Source organism: Corylus avellana, chromosome 7, assembly GCF_965113065.1.
Source record: "Corylus avellana chromosome 7, dhCorAvel1.hap1.2, whole genome shotgun sequence".
Classification (NCBI taxonomy): Eukaryota; Viridiplantae; Streptophyta; class Magnoliopsida; order Fagales; family Betulaceae; genus Corylus; species Corylus avellana.
In genome coordinates, this window is record NC_142496.1 from 5,899,222 (window position 1) to 5,920,832 (window position 21,611).

At 37.3% G+C, this 21,611-nt stretch overlaps 2 protein-coding genes and 1 pseudogene across 2 annotated transcripts; 2 read left to right on the plus strand and 1 right to left on the minus strand.

The window, feature by feature from the left end:
* Window positions 1–617: 617 nt before the first annotated feature.
* On the plus strand, window positions 618–5,924 carry LOC132185393 (wall-associated receptor kinase 2). Its single transcript, XM_088517985.1, has 3 exons — window positions 618–1,595; window positions 2,354–2,518; window positions 4,486–5,924. Exons 1-3 carry the CDS (start codon window positions 722–724, stop codon window positions 5,697–5,699), a joined length of 2,253 nt encoding a protein of 750 aa, XP_088374111.1. The 5' UTR covers window positions 618–721; the 3' UTR covers window positions 5,700–5,924.
* A 5,781-nt stretch (window positions 5,925–11,705) lies between these two features.
* On the minus strand, window positions 11,706–12,227 carry LOC132166186 (uncharacterized). The gene has a single exon (XM_088518420.1). The coding sequence runs from the start codon at window positions 12,225–12,227 to the stop codon at window positions 11,706–11,708; it is 522 nt and encodes a 173-aa protein (XP_088374546.1).
* A 7,629-nt stretch (window positions 12,228–19,856) lies between these two features.
* LOC148584378 (uncharacterized) lies at window positions 19,857–20,701 on the plus strand (annotated as a pseudogene).
* Window positions 20,702–21,611: the final 910 nt, after the last annotated feature.

The window sequence follows — 21,611 nt, forward strand, 5'->3', positions numbered from 1 at the left end:
AAAAAGATTAAATGGCTGCTTAAATAAAATAATAACACGTAAAAGACTTCCTTGCTAGGAAGACTTGATTGACTTGTGAATAGATATATATCGTAACAAAAGACGTATTATATTTGAATTGTGTTATCGATGCCGGTTTGCATTTTACTGCCTTCGCTTCGTTTGGCAATAATCATTTATTATTCATCCAAATTCTTAATATTTTTATTTTTTATGTTATATCAATTATCTTTTGTTATTATTTATATAAAAATATTATAGAAATAATAGGATAAAATTTACACTTTTTTATACTATATATATATATATATATATCAATTTTTACTACAAATTTCAAGTCATTAAACAATTTCTTGCTAATGAGCGGTACTTATGGCCTCAAACTACAACGTGGCAATTAGCGGAAAGTAGACCAAGTCCAACTCGGTGTCTGCTTCTATTTATTTTTTATTTTTTCAAAAGTAGACCAAGTCCAACTCGGTGTCTGCTTCTATTTATTTATTTATTTTTTTCATACATATACGTCACCAATGACATATTACATCAATGATTAAACTATCAAGTGGGAGTCGGTGGATTGTTTTAATTCACAATATTACTCCTTGCAAGTGAGTTCATCCAGTACTGAGTTTCGCTACAGAGACACTTACCTTTGTTTAACGAGGAGGCCATTTAAGGTTGTCAGGGCACAAAGAAATTTTACAAAAAGAGAAGGCAAGTGATGGGTTTGCGTGGAATACTATTGCAACAACAGCTACCGCTTGCGGCCATAATTTTAGCAGCAATAGCAGCAGCAACTGCAGCATCGGAACCCAATTCAAGCTGCATCAGAAGATGTGGATCGCTTCAAATCCCCTACCCATTTGGAACAAGCGAGGAGTGTTGCCTTGATCGATCTTTTCTCATCACTTGTAACAACTCAACACCATTTCTGGGCGGCAGTAACGAATTAAAGGTCCTAGACGTATCAATGGATGGTGAAATGCGAGTCTCAAGCCAAATAGCCCGTGATTGCCCCAACGAGCCGGGCAATAACGCCAGCGAAAGCGCTTACGGGTTCTCATTACTAGACCACTTTCTCATCTCACCTACGAAGAACAAGTTCACTGCAGTCGGTTGCAACACTGTTGCCGTTATTGTTGGTATAATAGTGGGAGACGAGAATTACACGACTGGATGCTTGTCGCTCTGTAACAGTATTGAGAGTGTTGGCAACGGATCTTGCGATGGAATTGGCTGTTGCCAGATTTCTATTCCACAAGGAATGAGTCTTTTTGGTCTGGCTGTTAGCAGCTGGTACAATGACTCCACAGTAGCCGACTTCAATCCATGTAGTTTCGGTTTTGTGTCGGAAGACGAAGCATACAACTTTTCCTCCTTGGATCTTATGAATTTACAGAACAGAGAGACTGTTCCTGTGGTGCTTGATTGGACAGTTGGGAATGAGACATGCACAGATGCTAAGACAAATTTGACAAGCTATGGATGTAAGGCAAACCAGAGTGAATGTTACAATTCCATCAACGGCCCTGGATATTTTTGCAATTGCTCCTCAGGCTTTGAAGGGAACCCATACCTCCATGATGGTTGTCAAGGTAATCATATTCATCTGCTTTTCTATGTCTTACTTTTTTCTCTTCTTTTTTTAGAAACTTCGGGTACATTTGGAATTGCAATTTTAATAAGTGCGGTTTTAAAAATTATAAACCTTAAAAAGACTAAAATACTCCTGATTTTCGATTTTTTGTTTTTTTTAAAGCAAAAAAGAAAAAGAAAAAAATAGCACGTGGGTCAGGCCAGACCCACATGGGTTTGGCCGTGACCCACTTTGGGTCTCAGCCAGATTTTTTGTTTTTGTTTTTGTTTTGTTTTATTTTGTTTTATTTTTGTTTGTTTGTTTGTTTTATTTTTATTTATTTATTTTTTAAAAAAAAATTTGAAGTAACGGTAAATTTACTTTAATTTTTTTAAAAGTCAGGAGTATAAACGTCATTGTCTTATTTTTAATGTTTTAAATTTGATGGATGGGTCTAAATTGAGAGCAATTGAAAGTTGAAGGGTCTAAATTAAGAAATTTTAAAGTTTGAGGGGTGATTTGTCAAATCGGATGAAAGCTCATAGGTCATTAGCAAAATTACCATTTTTTTTTTCTTAATTGAATTGGGAAAGTGTTACAAATAAGGGACTTTCTCATTTTTATCATGATAGAAGAAAGAATAAAAAATCCTATAAAAATGCTACCAAGTACGTATAAAGTGGATACTGACCCATTTTGCTAAATTAAGCATAGTGGTCAAACATATATATATATTACTAAGTTGGTTAATTGAATTGCTACTGTTCTTTGTTTCAGATATTAATGAGTGCGAAATTTCAAAGCCCTGCAATATGACATGCACCAACATTCCGGGCAGTTATAAATGTGGTTGTTCCAAGGGGTACGAAGGTGATGGGATGAAAAACGGAACAGGGTGTCGTCCTATCGTCAGCAATTCTAGGAGAATAGCTATTGAACTGGGTAAGTATATACATATATAAGACATGTATTATAATTATTTAGGAAAAAATCATATTTAATTCATATGTTTTTATTTGATTTGAATTTAATAATTGGCTTTTCAATTTCAAGAATACCATATTTAGATTTTGGCCACGTTTAAAATAGGTCATTCTGTCACTTCATTGTCAAAATTAACAATTTGTCATCTACTACATGTCTCATTTGATAAGTCATAAACACTCAAATATAAAGCCATCTCAATGAGTGTTGAGTCATTCATTTAAAAAAAAAAAAAAAAAAAAAATCAAACGACGAAAAGATAAAAAACCATCGATTTGACACATAAAACTTAGATAAATACAAAACTTGAAAACCTAAAGAACAAACGCATGGTAAGAAAGACTTTAGTTCCGTAGATTTGACATTGCATTTGGGTGTTGAGATAGACGTTGATGTATCAAATGAGACACATGTGACATATAACAAATTATTAATTTTAGTGGTAAAGTGTGATAGAGGGACCTATTTTAAACGTAGGCTAAATTTAAGGACCTTATTCTTGAAATTGAAAATCCAATGACTAAATACCAATTCAGATGAAAGCATAAGGACTAAAAATGATTTTTCCCTAATTTTTTAGACCAATTTTTTTTTTTTTTTTTTTTTTTTTTTTTGCCTCGAGTAAAAAACTCAGCCCAAAACTAAAATATTAATAAACAACCTAAAACGCATAATATATAATACTATTTTTACCTTTATGTCACTTCAAATTCCTTTTTTTTTTAATTAAAAATAAATAAATAAACGCCACCCACAACACATTATTCAACATTTTGTATATTTTAACACGAAACTGCATATAAATATTTTGACATTTGATCCGCTTTTAAAAAAGTCGCTCACTTTTAATAATAGTGATCCTGGGGAATTAGTCATTTTTCACTCGTTATTTTCTTCCGTTACATTTTTCTATCAGGATTCTAATATAAGCCACTTGAAATATCAGCTATATCCTTACATTAAAGATTAAAACAAAGGTTTTAAGAAAGTGTAAGAAAAAGACAGGAAGCAAATTGAGGTCTAAGGAGGTAGTTGAACCACCCTAGCACCCCTTAACGGGGTGATCCGACAACTCTTAAGACTTTTAAAGTTTGTCTAGCTATTGAAATCATTTTTGAAACCCCTTCAAGAATGGTCTAACCACCCCTAAAGATGCAATAGAAAAGTGCCAGCTCAAATGGTAAACACGTTAACTTAGGAGAAGACTAGAATCCATTATTAGGAAGAACTAGAATCCAAAGATTTGGAATCCACTAATAAAATATGGTGAAAACTCTCTAATAGAGATAAAGTTTTAATTATCCAACAAATTAACAATTATGAAAAGTAAGTCAAAATCATACTTTTTTTTTTTTTTTTTTGAGGAGAATGCTGGGTGTTTTTGTGTTCTCATCGTATTAGGTGAATATTATTATTTTTTTTAAGAAGGCAAAAATAAAAAAATAAAAAAATTGACTCTTATTTTTCTCATTAATTTTTAAAAAATAATATTCATTTAGGACCAAGAGGACACCTAATATATATATATATATATATATATATATATATATTATAAAAATATTAGTTAAAACCTAACCCTAATAACAAAATATTACAAAACTACCTTTAGAAAGAAACAAAACACAACGAAATTCACTAGAAAAAATGTAGCCATCAAGTTGTACGCCACATCAGTCAAAGTGGTAGTCGATTGACCTATTGACCACCTTGGAATTTTTTTCAGCCGACGGATCTTCGACACACTAGGATAAGTTATTGTTAAAAAAAGTTTAAAAGTTGATTGAAACGGATATATATTAGCATTGTGGAATAGTTATGAGATAACAATGTAGTATATAACATTACTCATTAATCTTGCCAAAGTATATGTTGTACAAAAACAATGGTATTGATTTTGATCCAAATGCATGTTTTAACATTTGTAGGCGTTGGCGTAGGCCTCTCAGTATTGCTCGTGGGAGGGTTTTTGATATACTGGGGACGAAAAAGAAGAAATCTCATCAGGCTCAAAGAGAAATTATTCAAACAAAATGGTGGCTTAATATTACAACAACAACTCTCAAATCACAGAGGCTCTATAGAGCCAACAAAAATCTTTAGCATAGAAGAGCTTAAAAGGGCCACTAACAACTACGATGAGAGTAGGATTCTTGGCCAAGGTGGTAATGGAACTGTTTATAAAGGAGTATTACTAGGTAATAAAGTAGTTGCCATTAAGAAGTCCAAAGGGTTTGATCATAACCAAGCTAAGCAATTCATAAACGAGGTGTTTTTACTTACCCAAATTAATCATAGGAATGTGGTTAAGCTATTAGGATGTTGCCTTGAAACAGAAGTGCCCTTATTAGTTTATGAATTCATTGGAAATGGGACACTTTTTTACCACATTCATGATAAAAGTCCCTCGTCCTCACTTACATGGGAAAATCGTTTGAAGATAGCAGGAGAAACTGCAGGAGCGCTTGCATACTTACACTCTGAAGCTTCTATGCCAATTATTCATAGAGATGTAAAAACTGCAAATATACTTCTAGATGATAACCTCACTGCAAAAGTGGCTGACTTCGGAGCTTCAAGGCAAATTTCTCTTGACCAAACAAAAGTAACCACTTTAGTGCAGGGAACTTTCGGGTACTTGGACCCAGAGTATTTTCATACTGGCCAACTAACAGAGAAAAGTGATGTCTACAGCTTTGGTGTTGTTTTGGCAGAGCTATTGACAGGTAGGAAGGTAATTTTTTCCGATGAGACTGGAAGTGATAGAAATCTTTCTATGTCATTTGTTTCTACAGTGAAAGAGGATCGCCTATTGCAAATTCTTGACGATCACATTATAAACGAGGACAATATTGAGGACCTAAGGGAAGTGGCTAATCTTGTAAAGAGGTGCTTAAGTGTAAGAGGAGAGGATAGACCCTCTATGAAGGAAGTGGCAATGGAGCTGGAGGGTTTGAGAATTATGAAAAAGCGTCAACGGGAAAAGGCCGATCTCTATGCAGAAGAGACTGAGTACTTGCTCACTGAACCTGAACACTATTTTAGCATTGATGTTGGCACAGGTTGTTCTTCTACCGGCACAACTATTGAGTACGATAGCATAAGAAACCATCCATTGCAACCACCGGATGACGGCAGATAGTTTAGCTGAGACAGAAGATCATTTAGTAAATGTGTTGTTAGTGTGTAAGATGCCATGTGTCTGTGCACCTACTACCTAGCTGTTGTATAAGAATATGTGTTACCTGTATTCTTTTTTGCTCTAATGATCAACATTTGCATCATTTGATAAAATCAATTATTTATATATCTAATTTTTGTACTATATATTAGGCATATGACTATAAATGGAAATCCCATGTTTTGCTTGGACCATTTCAAGCTGATGCTCAAAAACTCGTAGATATATTGTATATATAAAAACATTGGCCGAATTGGAAATTTTTTGCCAAGTTGTTTCGATTTGTTCAAATGAAATTTTGTTAAGGGAAGGTTGAGATTTTTTAAATTTAAATTTTTGCATATATATATATAATTTTTTTTTTTATTATGGATAATATCTATTATAATTTGATAGATATTAACGTAGCATTCGATGGTTTTGTCAAAATATTAGATGGATCATAGAAGCAAGGTGCATGGATCTATTTGTTATTTTTGCGTGCGACAAAAAATTTTGTGCACATTTTTATACTACAGAAAGCTTGATGCAAATCGGTATAACCACGTAGGTTGATGTTTCATATTTTGCTAAATAAAAATCACTTGGCAAGAGAAACAAATAAATGGAAAATAGTTAAATATTAATTACACATTTACTTGCTCTGTTTTTTCCGATCTTATGAAAATTGAATAGGCCCTACCCTGGCGGTGGTTTCAAGAAAATCAGTAATGTCTCACTACAAACTTATTCTAGAGGGTGATTCTCCGGAGGTTGTACAAGCGTTGCGCAAAGATTCTAGCTGTTGGGGCGATATGGCCACTAGCTTTGGGGTGCTCAACACAACCACCCAATGGGAGGTCCAGCATGTGAGGAGAACTAGCTTTACATTTTGGTGAAGAGCGTGTCTAGTATAATGAATGTCCAAGTTGTATTGATTTAGTACTCGCTGACCAAGTGTAATGCCCTCATGTGAGCGCTCGTGTGGTCCCACTACAAAAAATCAAGGGTTTAGTAACGTAGCAACTGTTTATTAGTTTTTGCCACGTCACTAAATTATAACGTGTTAAAATACAGCACGTTACCCTGTTTATTGGTAAAGTGGTATTTTTAACCCGTCACCATATGGTGACGTGGCAAAAATGCCACGTTACCAAATGGTAACGTGTCATTCTAACACGTTGCAAAATGGTAACGTGTTAAAATGACACATTACCATATGGTAACGTGTTATTTTAACACGTTACCATTTGGTTAAAATTTTAACGGGAAACTTCACTAAGGACCCCCAAACTTCCACCCGTTTTGAAATACTCCCCTTGAACTTCAAAATCTCTCAGTTTAGCCCCTTGAACTTTCAATTGCTTTCAATTTGGACCCCTCCGTCAGATTTTAAACGTCACATGACGTTTATACTCCTGACTTTTGTATAAAATTCAAACTTCTAAAACGTTTTTTTATTTAAAAAAAAAAAAAAACAAAAATCAGGGATATTTTGGTCTTTTTTTGAATTTTTAACGGCTAAAATTAAAGGAATGGTCCAAATTGAGAGCAATTGAAAATTCAGGGGACTAAATTGAGAGATTTTGAAGTTCAGGGGGGGTATTTCAAAACAGATGGAAGTTTGGGGGTCCTTAGTGAAGTTTTCCCAAATTTTACAGAAATTTGATGATAAATTTTTTTTGGGGAAACTTCACTAAGGCCCCTTGAACTTTCGGCCGATTTTGCAGACCCCCCTGAACTTCAAAAACTCTCATTTTGGACCCTTAAACTTCCATTTTCTTTCAAATAAGGCCCTTTCGTCTACTTGAAGCGTTAAAACCAAACAGAATGGACATCACGTGACTTTCACGTGATTTTTTTGCCTCAACTTACCCCTTTTGCCCTCACACTCACTCACCCTCAGTTACAAAGTACCAACATATAAGGCCTAAACACTACCGAAGCTGTCGAGGAAACCACCGAAAACGAGAGAGATCGAAGACCCTCTACCCAAGCTGTGCAATAAACCACCGAGAACGAGAGAGGTCGAAGACCCACTACCGAAGCCGTGCAAGAAACCACCGAGAACAAGGAGCACGAAGACCCACTACCCAAGCTGTAGAAAAAAATCACTGGGTTCCAGCCATCCATTGGAAAAGATTAGGAAGGAAGTCGAAGAAACAAAGCTGAGGATCTAGCTGGGAGTCACGTGTGTGTCGACGGTGAAGAATCCCACACGGCGGGGATACCCAGTATCGGTGAAAGTCGATTCTATCATCCACCGGCAAAATTACCTAGTACCCAGTACCGGCGAGGTGACGAGGGTAAAATATGGAGCAGTCCGAGGGTGAGGTATGCGATTCAGGATCGAGCTATCCAATTTGCAAATGTGGGAGCAAAACAGTTATTAAAACTGCATAAACACGTAAAAATTATGGCAAAATGTTTTATGCTTGTGTTAATTATTTGGTAAGATGTGTTTTAGAATTTATTTTTTCACATGAATTGAAGCTCATCCCCGTTATGCCCAAATTCTGTATTAATTAAGTAAACCCTAATATTTGTGACCATTGTTTTTGTGGCCCTAATTTACATGATTATGCAGAATGAACAAAACCGTGGTTGCAATTATTTTAAATGGGTTGAACCTGAAATTTGTGTGTGTGGTGATCGAGTGATGTCGATGTTGATGGAGTGGCAGAACGAGTTGAAGTCCGAAAGGGCAATGGAAATCTTCAAATGCAAGCTTGAGCTTGCTGAATACAAGCCCAAAATTGAAGTTGATGCTGCAAATTTTGAAGTTAAACTTCAAAGGGTTGAGACTGAGTATCGTTGGATGCAGCTGAAGTTTCGAGTTGCACTTGCATATTTTTGGTGTCTTGTTGCTGTACTAATGTGTTTCCGTTTTTCTAATGGACTTGCAACAAGGCTGATGTTAAGCAGCTGAGATAGACATTTTGTTTTGTTTATTTCTATAAGACTTGTATGAATTGACGATTTTGGTAATGTATTCGCTGGTATTAGTTAGGTTGTAATATTTGTTATGGTTTGTATGGTTTTTGTTGGCACGACTGAGTCTAGTCATGCAGTGGATGGATTTTGTTAGCACATTTGGTAGTGATTGTATTGAAATTGGTGGATTTTGTTAGCACAATTGACTCTAGTGAAGAAATGGATTTGTCCTCTTAATTCATGGTATTGACCCCAATTGATGTTATTGCTTGCTGTTGTGTTACCTTAATATCAAACAAATAAAACATTGGCTCAATATTTTCATCCACATGTTGTCAAGCACTACCAAATTTACACTAAAATTTACACGTACCCTTAAAACCAAATTTACACCAAAATCAATTCAAGCAGTACATATATTTAATCACAACTACTTAAGACCACTCCTTATTTACTTCTAATCCAAAATTTGGTCCAAATGTAGTAATACCCATACATGGCATCAAAATTAACCTACAATTCATGTCAAGGCAATCACTAGCAATCAAACACCAAAATTTGGTCTAAATGTGTTGAACACATACATGGCCATCAAAAGTAACTTAAAATTCATATTAATGCAAGCACAACAACATTTACACCTAAATTTACACCAAATGTATTCAAAACATACATGGCCAAACAAAATTAACTTACAATTCATATCAATTCAAGCACTACAAAATTTACACCTAAATTTACACATACATGTACCTAAACACAACACCAAGCTTCAGCTTGCATAAACTGTATTAAAAAAATACATGGCCATCAACCCTAAATACATTACAATGTTTAGAAAATACCCCAACACACAACAAGTAGTTACCAATAAAACAGTACAAACTAAGACAAACAATTTCAGCAAACGACTTTTTATATGATGGTTACTGCATCTTCTGCTTCCCTTTATCCTTCACTGTTTTGGTGGACTTATCTTTCCCCCTATCCATTCTTCTAACATGTTCCTGAAATCCTGGTGGATGGTCAAGAGCTGTCCCTTTTGCCTTTTGTATGTCAAAATCAGGTGGGGCAGTACGAAATGTAATACCACCTGCTTTAGGAGGCCTCCAAGAGCATACTAGTCCACCACCTGGAATTGGGGGTGGCCCAGCAGGGTTACCAGTCAAGTCAACTACAATCTTCTGCTTGGTAGGTTCTCTTCCACTACTAACAAGTTCCCTCAACCCGCCACCTGCCCTTGTCCTTGTGGCCAACCCTAGTGTTCTTTTTTTTTCTTATTCCCAAATATGGTAGATGCTTGCATTTAATCACATAGGATCAGGCCCCAAATTTTTGTTTAAGGGTTTAATTTATATAAACAATATGAAGAATTACTCACACTCGGTTTGTATGCATAAGGTGTTGCTTTTTTGACTGGCTGGGTGGCAGAAGGTGCAGCTCTCACATGCTGGTTGACAGAAGTTGCTACTCCCACAGGCTCTGACTGTTGCTGTAATGCAATCTCTTCACATGGCCGAAATTCCGGCTGTGAGACATGCAGTGGTGCATTCGGTGAGGCTGGCCTAAATGCAGGCAGTGCTGTAGGCTGGGATGCAGTATGTGAGACATGCAGTGATGCAACATGTGAGGCTGGTCTGAATGAAGGCTGTGCTGTAGCTGGGATGTAGTATGTGAGACATAAAGTGATGCAACGTGTGAGGCTAGCCTAAATGAAGGCTGGGATTTAGGATGTGGAGGTGTTTGACTTATGGATGATGAACATCCACCAGATTGTGATCTCCTTGCCCTGCTTGAACTTGATGGTGTGTTCACTTTTCTCTTTTTCTTGCCAGTAGATGAAGTGGCAGTTGAAGATCCATCCAACTACAAACACAAACAATCAACAAAGAAAATACACAAATCAATTTAGTAAATTGAACATTATGCAGTAAACACTAAAACGTAAATATTCTCAATGAATAAACCATTACCATGTCCAAGTTCCAGTCAGTTGATGCATTATCTCTATAGTACTCTCTGACACGTGACCTTCGTTCCTCTTGTCTCTGCCTGGCTACACATGACCTCTTGTTGTGACCAAGCTTCATGCAATACCCACATTGATTCTTGTGGCCCCCCCTCCTAATTGAATAAGCATTTTTTGGTTCATCCGCACCCCTTTGTCTAATTTTTTTAGGTTTGCCAAGAGCTGCCCTCATCTTCGATGGCTCAATCTTTGGTTGGTTGCTTATTGGCCACTGATCTTCACTTGGCACAGGGAAGACAGTGTAGTCATATGACTCGTAGTACTTCTCCTTGCCATAGTAATCACTCAAATAGTCAGCTGGGTCTCCACCTTGGTGTAAAATGACAGAAATGCCATGAGAACATGGGATACCAGTTACATCCCATTTCCTGCATCCACAGGTTCTACCATCCACATCTACAGCAAATTTCTTCGCCATGCACTCAACTTCAAACATACCCTGACCGGCGTATGTACACCAACAATTAGAAGCATCATCCTCTTCTTTTCTAACTTTTTCCTAATCTTTGGCCCTAACACCTCATCCATTGAACTGATTAATTCCTTCTTCCTCACATACCTTCTCATCAACTTACATCTAATACCTTCCAACATACTCAGGATTGTCTAGTCACAGTATTTTTTAATCCATGAATTGAAGCTCTCACAAGTGTTGTTGTGTAAGAGGCCAGACTTACAAGTTGTATTGAACCATCCCCTACACCAAGTGTTGGGGTCAATCTTCTCTAGGTAGGCATGTGCATCCTTACTCATCTTCTTTATCTCATCCATTACTCTGTAGAATTCTTGCTTTGTGTAGGATGCCGTAGCTTGCCAAAGAAGATCCTTTAGTAGCATACCGCTATGACCTGAGTTCCTGAAATTTGCGTACAAGTGTCTAACACATGTACGATGCTCGGACTGCAGACATACTTGTTATAAGCTTGGAACGAGGCCCTGCACAATAGTTGAAAACATAATTAGTTGCATTACACTAAACATTTAAATTATATGAATAATTTAAATAACTATTATTTTACCTTCTGTCAATCCGAAATAAAAGTCCATCCATATCGAGTAGGGCCAAGATCTGTAACAAGCGCCTTTAGAAACCATGTCCGGCTGTCTTTTGTCTCAGCCTCTACAACAGCAATTGCAATAGGGTACATGTTGTTGTTGGCATCCCTGCCCACAGCAGCCATCATCTGCCCCTTATACGTACCCTTTAAAAAACATGCATCAAGACCTACTACAGGCCTACACTCTTCCACAAAACCATTCTTCATGGCTGCCAAGGAAAAATACAGCCTTTGAAATCTGCATGGCACCTGAGGCATTGGTCTCTCAACCATCAATATCAAACAACTACCCACATTAGTGCTCCTAACCATGGAACAATAATCCCACAACCGATAATATTGCTCATCCAGTTTACCAAAAATAATTTCCCTTGCTCTTCTCCTTGCCCTATACAAAGAACTGACATGCACATCCACATTCCATTTTGCTTTCACCTTTTTCTGCAAAACATCTATGGGCATGTTTGGCTGCTCCCCAAAAGAGTCCATGCACCACTCAGCAATCCAAGTTGAAGTGAGCATATGATTTTGGTACTTCCTAGTGCAAGTGTGTTTGGGCCTTATGGACACTAAAAGAAATGTCATCTCATTCTTCAACTGCACCTTGGATCTTTGCAGACAATCAAAATCCTCTTGTTTTCATTTCTCTTGAATTTCAAATCCTTCCCTCTACTAATATTGTATTGTCTCACGGCTTTCCTAAATTCCACTGCACTATGAAATGTATTCCCTACAACCAATGTCGGATTATTCATATCACTATGATCAAAAGGGATTCTTTTGGTTACATCCTTACGGGATAAGTGCACTACTCTTTCATCACCACTACCATGTGGTGATTCTAGCTTATCACTATCGTACATGTCTCCACTACTATCACTCCCTTCTCTCTCTTCCCCACCCTCACCAACATCACCCTCCCCAGCATTTCCCTCCCCAGCATCTCCCTCCCAAGAAACATCATCAACACCCCCTTCCACATCAACCTCCTCAACAACCTCTTCAGCATTTCCAACCCCCTCAGGAATGGCGTCAGTACGATGAGTGGTATCCTCATCAGAATCAAGACAATTTGTATCATCACTAAGAACTGAATCCCAGAATCCATCATTCCTAAACACAAATTCCCTCTCATACTCTAAATCTTCTTCTTCATCTCCATCAACTACATCATCTGCTACACCATAAGTTACTATATACAACACTACAAGAGCATGATCTATATGTTTTACCACCATTTCAGTTACATTGTAATCAGATGACAGAAGTCTTAGCCCTTGGTCTAATGGCAAACCTGGTACACTGAAATAAACAAGGTCCCCAGACCTATACCCATATGTCCTACATATGTCTTCTATGTAAGAAAATTTTAATTTGTTCCCATCATATGGGTCTGGGTAATTACTAACACTGCTCCTACATAATTAATCCTATATTGCCTGTTAAAACAACCCACATGATGGACTTCAAACATCATACAATGTGTACCCATGATGTATCCTGCCACATTCATTACATTCAAAAGTTTAATATAATACCATACACAATCCCAACACAAAAAATTTATACAATCTCTGAAAGTTATAAAAATACCAAGGGTCAGACATTTGCCATAATCTGACAAACCACAAGACAGTGATAACTTTCAACAATTTCAGCAAATTAAAAAACAACAACAATCACAACTGCTGGCCAATAACTGGACCCAATGAAAGAATACATTTAATCTTAGTTTAAATAAAAACCATACACAACTCTTTAGAAAATTTGACCCTAAACCCTAACAATATTCTCCATCTTACCCCTATGCTCAAAGCAGCCACCAAACAGACACATGACATTGATTAAAAAAAATCTCTAAACACAACTTTAAACAAGCCACTAAAGTTTAAGTACTATTAACTTTCATCAATCATTATTACAAAGCAACCCACTTTCAACAATTTCAGCAAATTAAAAAACAACAACAATCACAACTGCTGGCCAATAACAGGACCCAATGAAAGAATACATTTAATCTTAGTATAAATAAAAACCATACACAACTCTTTAGAAAATTTGCCCCTAAACCCTAACAATATTATCCATCTTACCCCTGTGCTCAAAGCAGCCACCAAACAGACACATGACATTGATAAAAAAAATTCCTAAACAAAACATTAAACAAGCCACTAAAGTTTAACTACTACAAAGGGAAAGAATAAAAAAAACCTACACAAAGTAGTAATACCCTTAAACAGTTATGAAAAATTATTAAAAACCCGAAGAGCATAGTACATTATGCTACACACTATGCATTGTGGTCCCGTTTGATTATATCAGCGCACTAATATTGTATTGTAAACAACAACTTCAACAAAAAGTGCATTTCTCTGCCAATGTATAAGCACATTTGTGCCTTTTAAGGTCAGTAACCAAACATGTGGTAGTGAAATGGACCACTTGACCACTTTATTCAATGTAATAAAACTCATCTCGTTCAAATCACGTGTCCAACACAACTCCAACCTAGGGGACCACACTTAGATCAGAAAAACAAAATTAGAAAAACAACAACTTGAGAATATGTGGAACTAACGACAAGCTGACCACACATATGACAACTTTTAACGCCTTGTCAGAAAACAGCGAATCTAAAAAATGATGAGAATATGACCCACTTGAAGTAAATACTACTCAAAAACCCTAAACAAATAAATACTACTCAAAATCGCATACAGAGGCGTTACATGCAAAATCACCCACAAACAATCCAACCCAAATTATTGATCAACCACAAATTTCAAAAAAATTCGAATACAAACCCTTAATCTAAATTTGAGGGATAACGAAACTTACTTGATTATAGTGGATTCGGACTAATTTATATGGGATTTCTAACTAACACGCTGCAAATCGACATCCAAACTTCAGCTACAATGGTTCGCCGGCGATGATGACGATGGTTCGCACTGGCAATACCTTCAGTACCTTCTAGAAGTGTTTCACGACTTTCTGGCATCCATTATGAAGCAATAAGGTTAAATGTTGGCCCATTTCGAGTGAGGGTATTTTAGGTTTTTCGGTGAGTGCGTGTGAGGGCAAAAGGGGTAAGTTGAGGCAAAAAAATCATGTGAAAGTCACGTGATGTCCATTTCGTTTGGTTTTAACGCTTCAGGTAAACGGAAGGCCCTTATTTGAGAGAAAATGGAAGTTTAAGGGTCCAAAATGAGAGTTTTTGAAGTTCAGGGGGGGTCTGCAAAATCAGCCAGAAGTTCAGGGGGCCTTAGTGAAGTTTCCCCAAATTTTTTTTCTGGCACTCTTTGCATTATTTGCTAGATGAGAGGTGTAATTTTTATACAAGTGTAATCTTGTAATTACACTTGTAAACAATCATAATCTTGTAATTTTTATACAATTGTATAAACGATCATACAATTTTGTTGACATTAATTCATTCTGTTATTAATAACTTTGAGAAAAAATTATTAGGGCTTAGGACTTTGTGACTAACAGATCATAATCTAGATTGCATGTGAGTCCCCAGAGAAAGATCAGAACCCAAAAAAGATATGGCTAAGATATGCCTTTAGAACACTAAAGGCATGCTAGACGCTATCTGCTATATAACAGTAAGACCATGCTTTATTTCATATAGTCAGGATATGCACTATCAATTAATTAACCAAATTAAGGAAATTGGCCGATGCAAGCCCTGAACATGCATGGTGGAAATATACGTAATATTACACATATATATTTAATATTACGTATAATTAATTAAGTTGATATATATATCAACTTATAAGTTGATAATTAATTAATTATCAATTACTAAGCTTAATATAACAAACGCTTAATAATTGCAAGTATTATATGCTTTATAATATATCAATTAAGTACGTACTTAATTAATTGATATAACGCTTAATAATTTGCAAGTATATATTAATATAAGGCTTTATCTCAATTAATTTTTATATATATATATATATATATATATATATATATATATATATATATATATATAATTTTTAATATATTATACAAATAATAACGTGCCACGCATGGCACGTTACAAAAAAAGTGACGTGCCATTCATGGCACGTTAGAACAATTGTAACGTGCCATATGGCACGTTACAACAATAGTAACGTGCCATATGGCACGTTACAACAATAGTAACGTGCCACATAGGCACGTTACAAAAGAGTAACGTGCCTATGTGGCATGTTACTATCAGCCTCGGGACCATGCGCTTCTGACCGAGCGCATGGTCCTTCTTCTCCTTTTCTCTTTTTTTTCCCCTGGCCGGCTATCTGCTTCTTCTCCCCAGCACGCGCAGTGCAGCTTCCTCCCCCTTGCAGTCAAAATTTTTCCTCTCTTCTTCTCACATTTTCCAGCCACCTTCTCTTCAATATTCCTCTCACATTTTCCACCTTCTTCTTCGGATTTTGGAGCAGGCCGCCACCTCATCACCACCGTCTTCTCTCTCCGCCGGCGAACTCATCTCCGGCCGCCAACTCACCTTGATCTCACGTGTTTTTCGGCCATCGATCAGGTATATATGTATATATAATTTTTTTTTAAGTATATATTGATAGTTTTTAATTTTCTCTGCAGTAATGCATATTTCAAATTTTGTATATGTATATAAAATTGATTCTTGTAATGTATGGGTTTATAGAATATTGTATATGTATATGTTCAATTTATTTTGTTAGCTAATTAACTTATTAATTTGGCTGAATTATATATTACTTTTAGTGTCCTATGTTTGTACTTAGAAATGTAGGATTGTTCAATATGAGCATGCATGCAAAATATTTATAGACACGTCTTTAGGTAAGTAGTTTGAAATTAGCTAAATTTTTTTTATTTTGTGTATGTTTTACAAACCTAGCTATTATATAGATGATCATTTATATAATAAATAAAATATAGAAAATAGATTTATATAAATCATTTATGTAAATGATTACAAAATAATAATAAACAATACATAATGCTAAAAAAAGAAAAGAAAAAACAAACCTACCTAGGTAGCTAGTTAGATGAATTTTATTTAGGGTCCCCATATGAAGTTGAAATTATGTAACTTTATTTTTTTTTAAATAATTGCGACAAAAACATAACTTAAATTTATTTTATTTAGGGCCCCTTAACAAAGTAGAACCTTTTCAATTTGTTTAATATAATTTGGTTTAGGTTTTACAACTTTATATTAGAGTACATGTTATTAAATAAACAATGAACGTAGATGTTTTTTTTTTTTCAAGTACGGTACCCATGACAAATGGTTTTAATTTTGTATTATAATGTGGTTTAAGGTTTGGAAATTTACTTCATGTAAATTTTAAGTAAAAAAAAAAAAATAACAAGGAAAGAAAAAAATAACAAAAAAGTAATGAACCTAGTTTTACTTATTCACTGTTAGGGTCTCCATTGGCCATAGTAATGCATTTATGTTTAAGTTTAGCGTAATTCTTACATATTTATGTTTCTAATGTACGTAGTAACACTATGGACAAGTGTTAGATGAAGATGTCTAGGGGTACAAAAGAATACAGAGACGGATGTAGAGCGTTTGTGGACTTCGCAGTTAGGAACTGTGACACTCCAGACAAACTTATGGTGTGCCCCTGCAATACGTGTCGCAGTAACAGGAGACACCCCCCAAATTTGATATACGACCACTTGACAGGGGGAAAGGAATGTGCCCCAATACACGTTCTGGATTTATCATGGCGAGAGGCGTGTTAGAGCTCCCGTTGATGGCTCGAATTCATCACGTCTAGCAACAGCTGCGGGTGCAAGTACTGAACATGGTGGAAACATGCACACCATGTTGCGTGATGCATTCGGCATGCACGAAGTCAGAGATGACAATAGTGAGCATCGGGTTGAGGTGCACGGAGAGGAATAAGACATTGTGCATGACGAAGCCGATGGAGGTAACGTACGAAAGTACGAGGAATTGCTTAAAAAGGCAGACAAACTGCTTCATGATAAGACCAAACATAGCAAGCTGAGTGCTACTGTACATCTGTATAATTTGAAGTATGTGGGTGGAGTTAGTAATACGATATTCACGTGTTTCCTTGAGCTAATCAATCAGTTGCTGCCTGTAGATGATGGAGCTCTGCCAGTTAATACATATGAGGCCAAACGGTTTCTAAGGGACATGGGACTCGGGTATGAGAAGATTCCGGCTTGTCGCAATGATTGTATGTTGTTCTGGAACGGCAATAAGGACTTAGATTCATGTGTCAAATGTGGGAAATCTAAGTGGAATGACGAAATTCATTTGGACGAGGATGGCCACCCCATAACGTCGAGTACGAGACGCCCAGTCAAGGTTTTGCGGTGGTTTTCCATTATACCACGACTACAGAGGCTTTTTATGTCAGAGCATACTGTACCCTATATGAGGTGGCATGCAGAAGGCCGCACTTAGGACAGCGTATTGAGGCATCCAACCGAAGGCGAAGCATGTAAGTCATTCGACAATTTATATCTGGAGTTTTCAACGGGTAGTAGGAACTTAAGACTTGGCCTAACCTCGGATGGATTTAATCTTTTTGGGAACATGAGCACATCCCATAGTATTTGGCCTGTAATGCTTGTACCGTACAACCTGCCTCCTTGGATGTGCATGAAACAAACGTCTTTCACATTATCCCTGATTATTCCAGGACCAAGTTCAACTGGAATGGATATAGATGTCTACATGCAACCGTTAATTGAGGAATTGCAGCAACTATGGAGTGTGGGGGTACGAACATTTGATGTCTCCCTGAAAAAGAATTTCATGCTCCGAGCACAGCTGATGTGGACAATTAATGACTTTCCGGCATACGCGGACTTGTCTGGGTAGTCTACAAGAGGTAGAAAGGCATGCCCTTGCTATATGCATGCACCATGGTCTAGATGGTTAAAACACGGAAGTAAGTTTCGCTTTATGGGGCATAGGCGATACTTGCCCATGGATCATCTGTGGAGGCGGAATAAAAGTACATTTGACGGTAACCAAGAATTAGAATGTGCTCCCGATGTGCCAAATGGAGATGAAATCCTAAAACAGTTAGAAGAGATGGTATTTGGGGATGAGAGCGCGGGTAATTCAGTTAACATTGATAATTCACATGCAAAGAGGAAGATGACTGATAATATATTGTGGGAGAAGAAAGAAATTTTCTTTCGTTTGCCGTATTGGAAGGATAATTTATTGCGGCACAACCATGATGTCATGCACATAGAGAAAAATGTGATGGACAACATAATCAGCACAATACTCGACATTAAGGGGAAAACGAAGGATAACTTTCAAGCTCGTAAAGACTTGTAAGAAATGGGTTTGAGATCAGCACTTCATCCTTTCACAGGTGATGAGGGGAGAATCTATATGCCTCATGCAAGCCACACGATGTCGAAAGAGGATAAAACTAGTTTCCTCAAAGTGTTTCGAAATGTAAGGGTGCCAGACGGATATGCCTCGAATATTTCTAGATGCGTAAAACTTAAGGACCGGATGATATCGGGTTTGAAGAGTCATGACAATGATGTATTAATGCAACAACTTCTCCCGATTGCATTGCGTGGATCACTGCCCGGTAACGTGGTTAGACCGCTGGTTCAGATGTCTGCATTCTTCAGGGGCATATGTTCAATGGCGTTGACCCAAGAGGATATGGCCCGACTTGAGGCTGACATCTATATCACTCTGTGCAAGTTGGAACTGATATTCCCCCCAGTTGTTTCACCAGCATGGTTCATGTTGTGGTGCATCTTGTTCGTGAATGCCGGCTTGGTAGACCGGTACAATATCGGGGGATGTATCCGGCAGAGAGGTAACATTTCCCGTAAAAGATTAAAACTAAAATTTCTTTGTCATTTATTTATTTAGAAACAACTATTAGATGTAATAATTGACTAGTTTTGATATGTAGGAGCCTCAGGGTGTTCAAATCTAGTGTTCGCAATAAAGCGGCTCCTGAGGGCTGCATTGCAGATGGCTACATAGCAACCGAGTTTGTAACGTTCTGTTCGATGTATTTAGAGAACGCACCGATATTTCACAATAGGCCGCAATGAAACCCGGATAGGCCTAAAGGGGCTGGAATCGAAGTCGTCCTCGACCGACTCATGTTGACACAGATTCACCATTACATTCTGTTTAACTCAGATGACTTCCTCCAATTGCAGACGTGAGTATTGTGTAATAAAGATATACATGCTCATATCCCGCAACAACGCTCGTTGTGAATTAAGTTTAATTGATTTTATTTCAAAATATAGGATGCACAAGGATTCCATAAGACAAACCGCAAATAGGGGTCGAACGACGGACGATCCGTTGGAAACCCAACATTTTGACCAATTCTACGATTGGTACCGTGACTACGTAAGACTAATGTCATGCACACCTTCTGAATTTCATAATGTTTTCTCATTGCACTAACTACACTTCGTCGTTGTATATGACTCGTATGTCGATTGTTCGGACGACCGACGCAGGAAGGATATAGGTGACAAACTAGTAATGCATTGTAGAGGGCCGATGGTTTCAGCAGTCCAATATAACAGATATGTGGTCAATGGGAAGTTTTTTCGCACTGTCGAACATGATATTACAAAACGGTCTCAGAATAGTGGTGTGTGTGCCAACTGTTGATGGCGAAACATACTACAGGAATGTAACTCAAATACTTGAGGTGGAGTATTACGACAGGACAAAGTATGTTATGTTCAAGTGTGATTGGGCGGACACTATAAGGGACAGAGGGTACAAGGTCGACAAGTATGGCATAAGGCTTGTTAACTTCAAAAACCTTGTCCATAAGGGGGAACTGATTTGTGATGAACCCTATGTACTAGTTTCCCAAGTGGAACACATTTTCTATGTCAAAGATGAAAGGAACCCAGATTGGGCTTGTGCGGTGAGGACTAAACCTAGAAACGTATACGACGTTGGTCAGGGTTAAGCGCCTGATGATGATCATGCCAACTATCACGAGAGTGAGCCACTCACTTTAAATAATAATCAGCTATACGATCCGCATGATCACATCCAATTTGCCCGACCCGGCTTTGCACCAATCGAGGCGTATGTCATTCCATATGAATTAAATATTGTACATTGATTGGTTTGTTATTTATTTATACATTAATTGTCAATTTTCCTTAGGACTTTTGGTGAAATTTGGTTGCACTATGCACTATACACATAACTAATTGAGTGCGTGCTGTATTTTGCAGGTTGATATGAGTGCTCGGGGGAAGTCAAGAGGCCGGAGGGCACAATTTTCTGGGTCGAGATTGCAGCATGGCTTTACCGATAGTGAGGCGTAGGAAACTGCTATGCTTCTTTAGCGGCAATCAGGATATCGACCCATACTTCCACAGCATGTGGAAGGGCATACACATGCAGGAGGCGACTATGACTATGACATTCCTGGCTCTTCGGTTGATCATATCACGGATTTTCTTGACCCATCCCGTCTGACGGGGCTTACCCAGCTAGGGTATTAGAGATATGAGCCTACTCCCCGCGACTCGAATGAATCCCCGCGTATGCTATCCCCGCCACCCAGATTCACACAAATGGGTTTATTGCCGCACGGCTATTTCGATCTGCCGCCACACAGCAGCACACCTGTGGATGATAGTGAGGCATAGGCCGCTGATGACATGGATGATGGTATAGGTGACGCGGACAATGAGCAGCACGATGATCCTGCTTGGCCAACATTGGAGATCGACGAAGTTCGTACGATAGGTATGTATGCATGGTATTCCGAACCTTAAATATGTACATATTTACGCATGATGGTACATTTATTTAATTAGTATATCAATTTAACTAATATATGTTTGATCATTTGTGTGTTAATA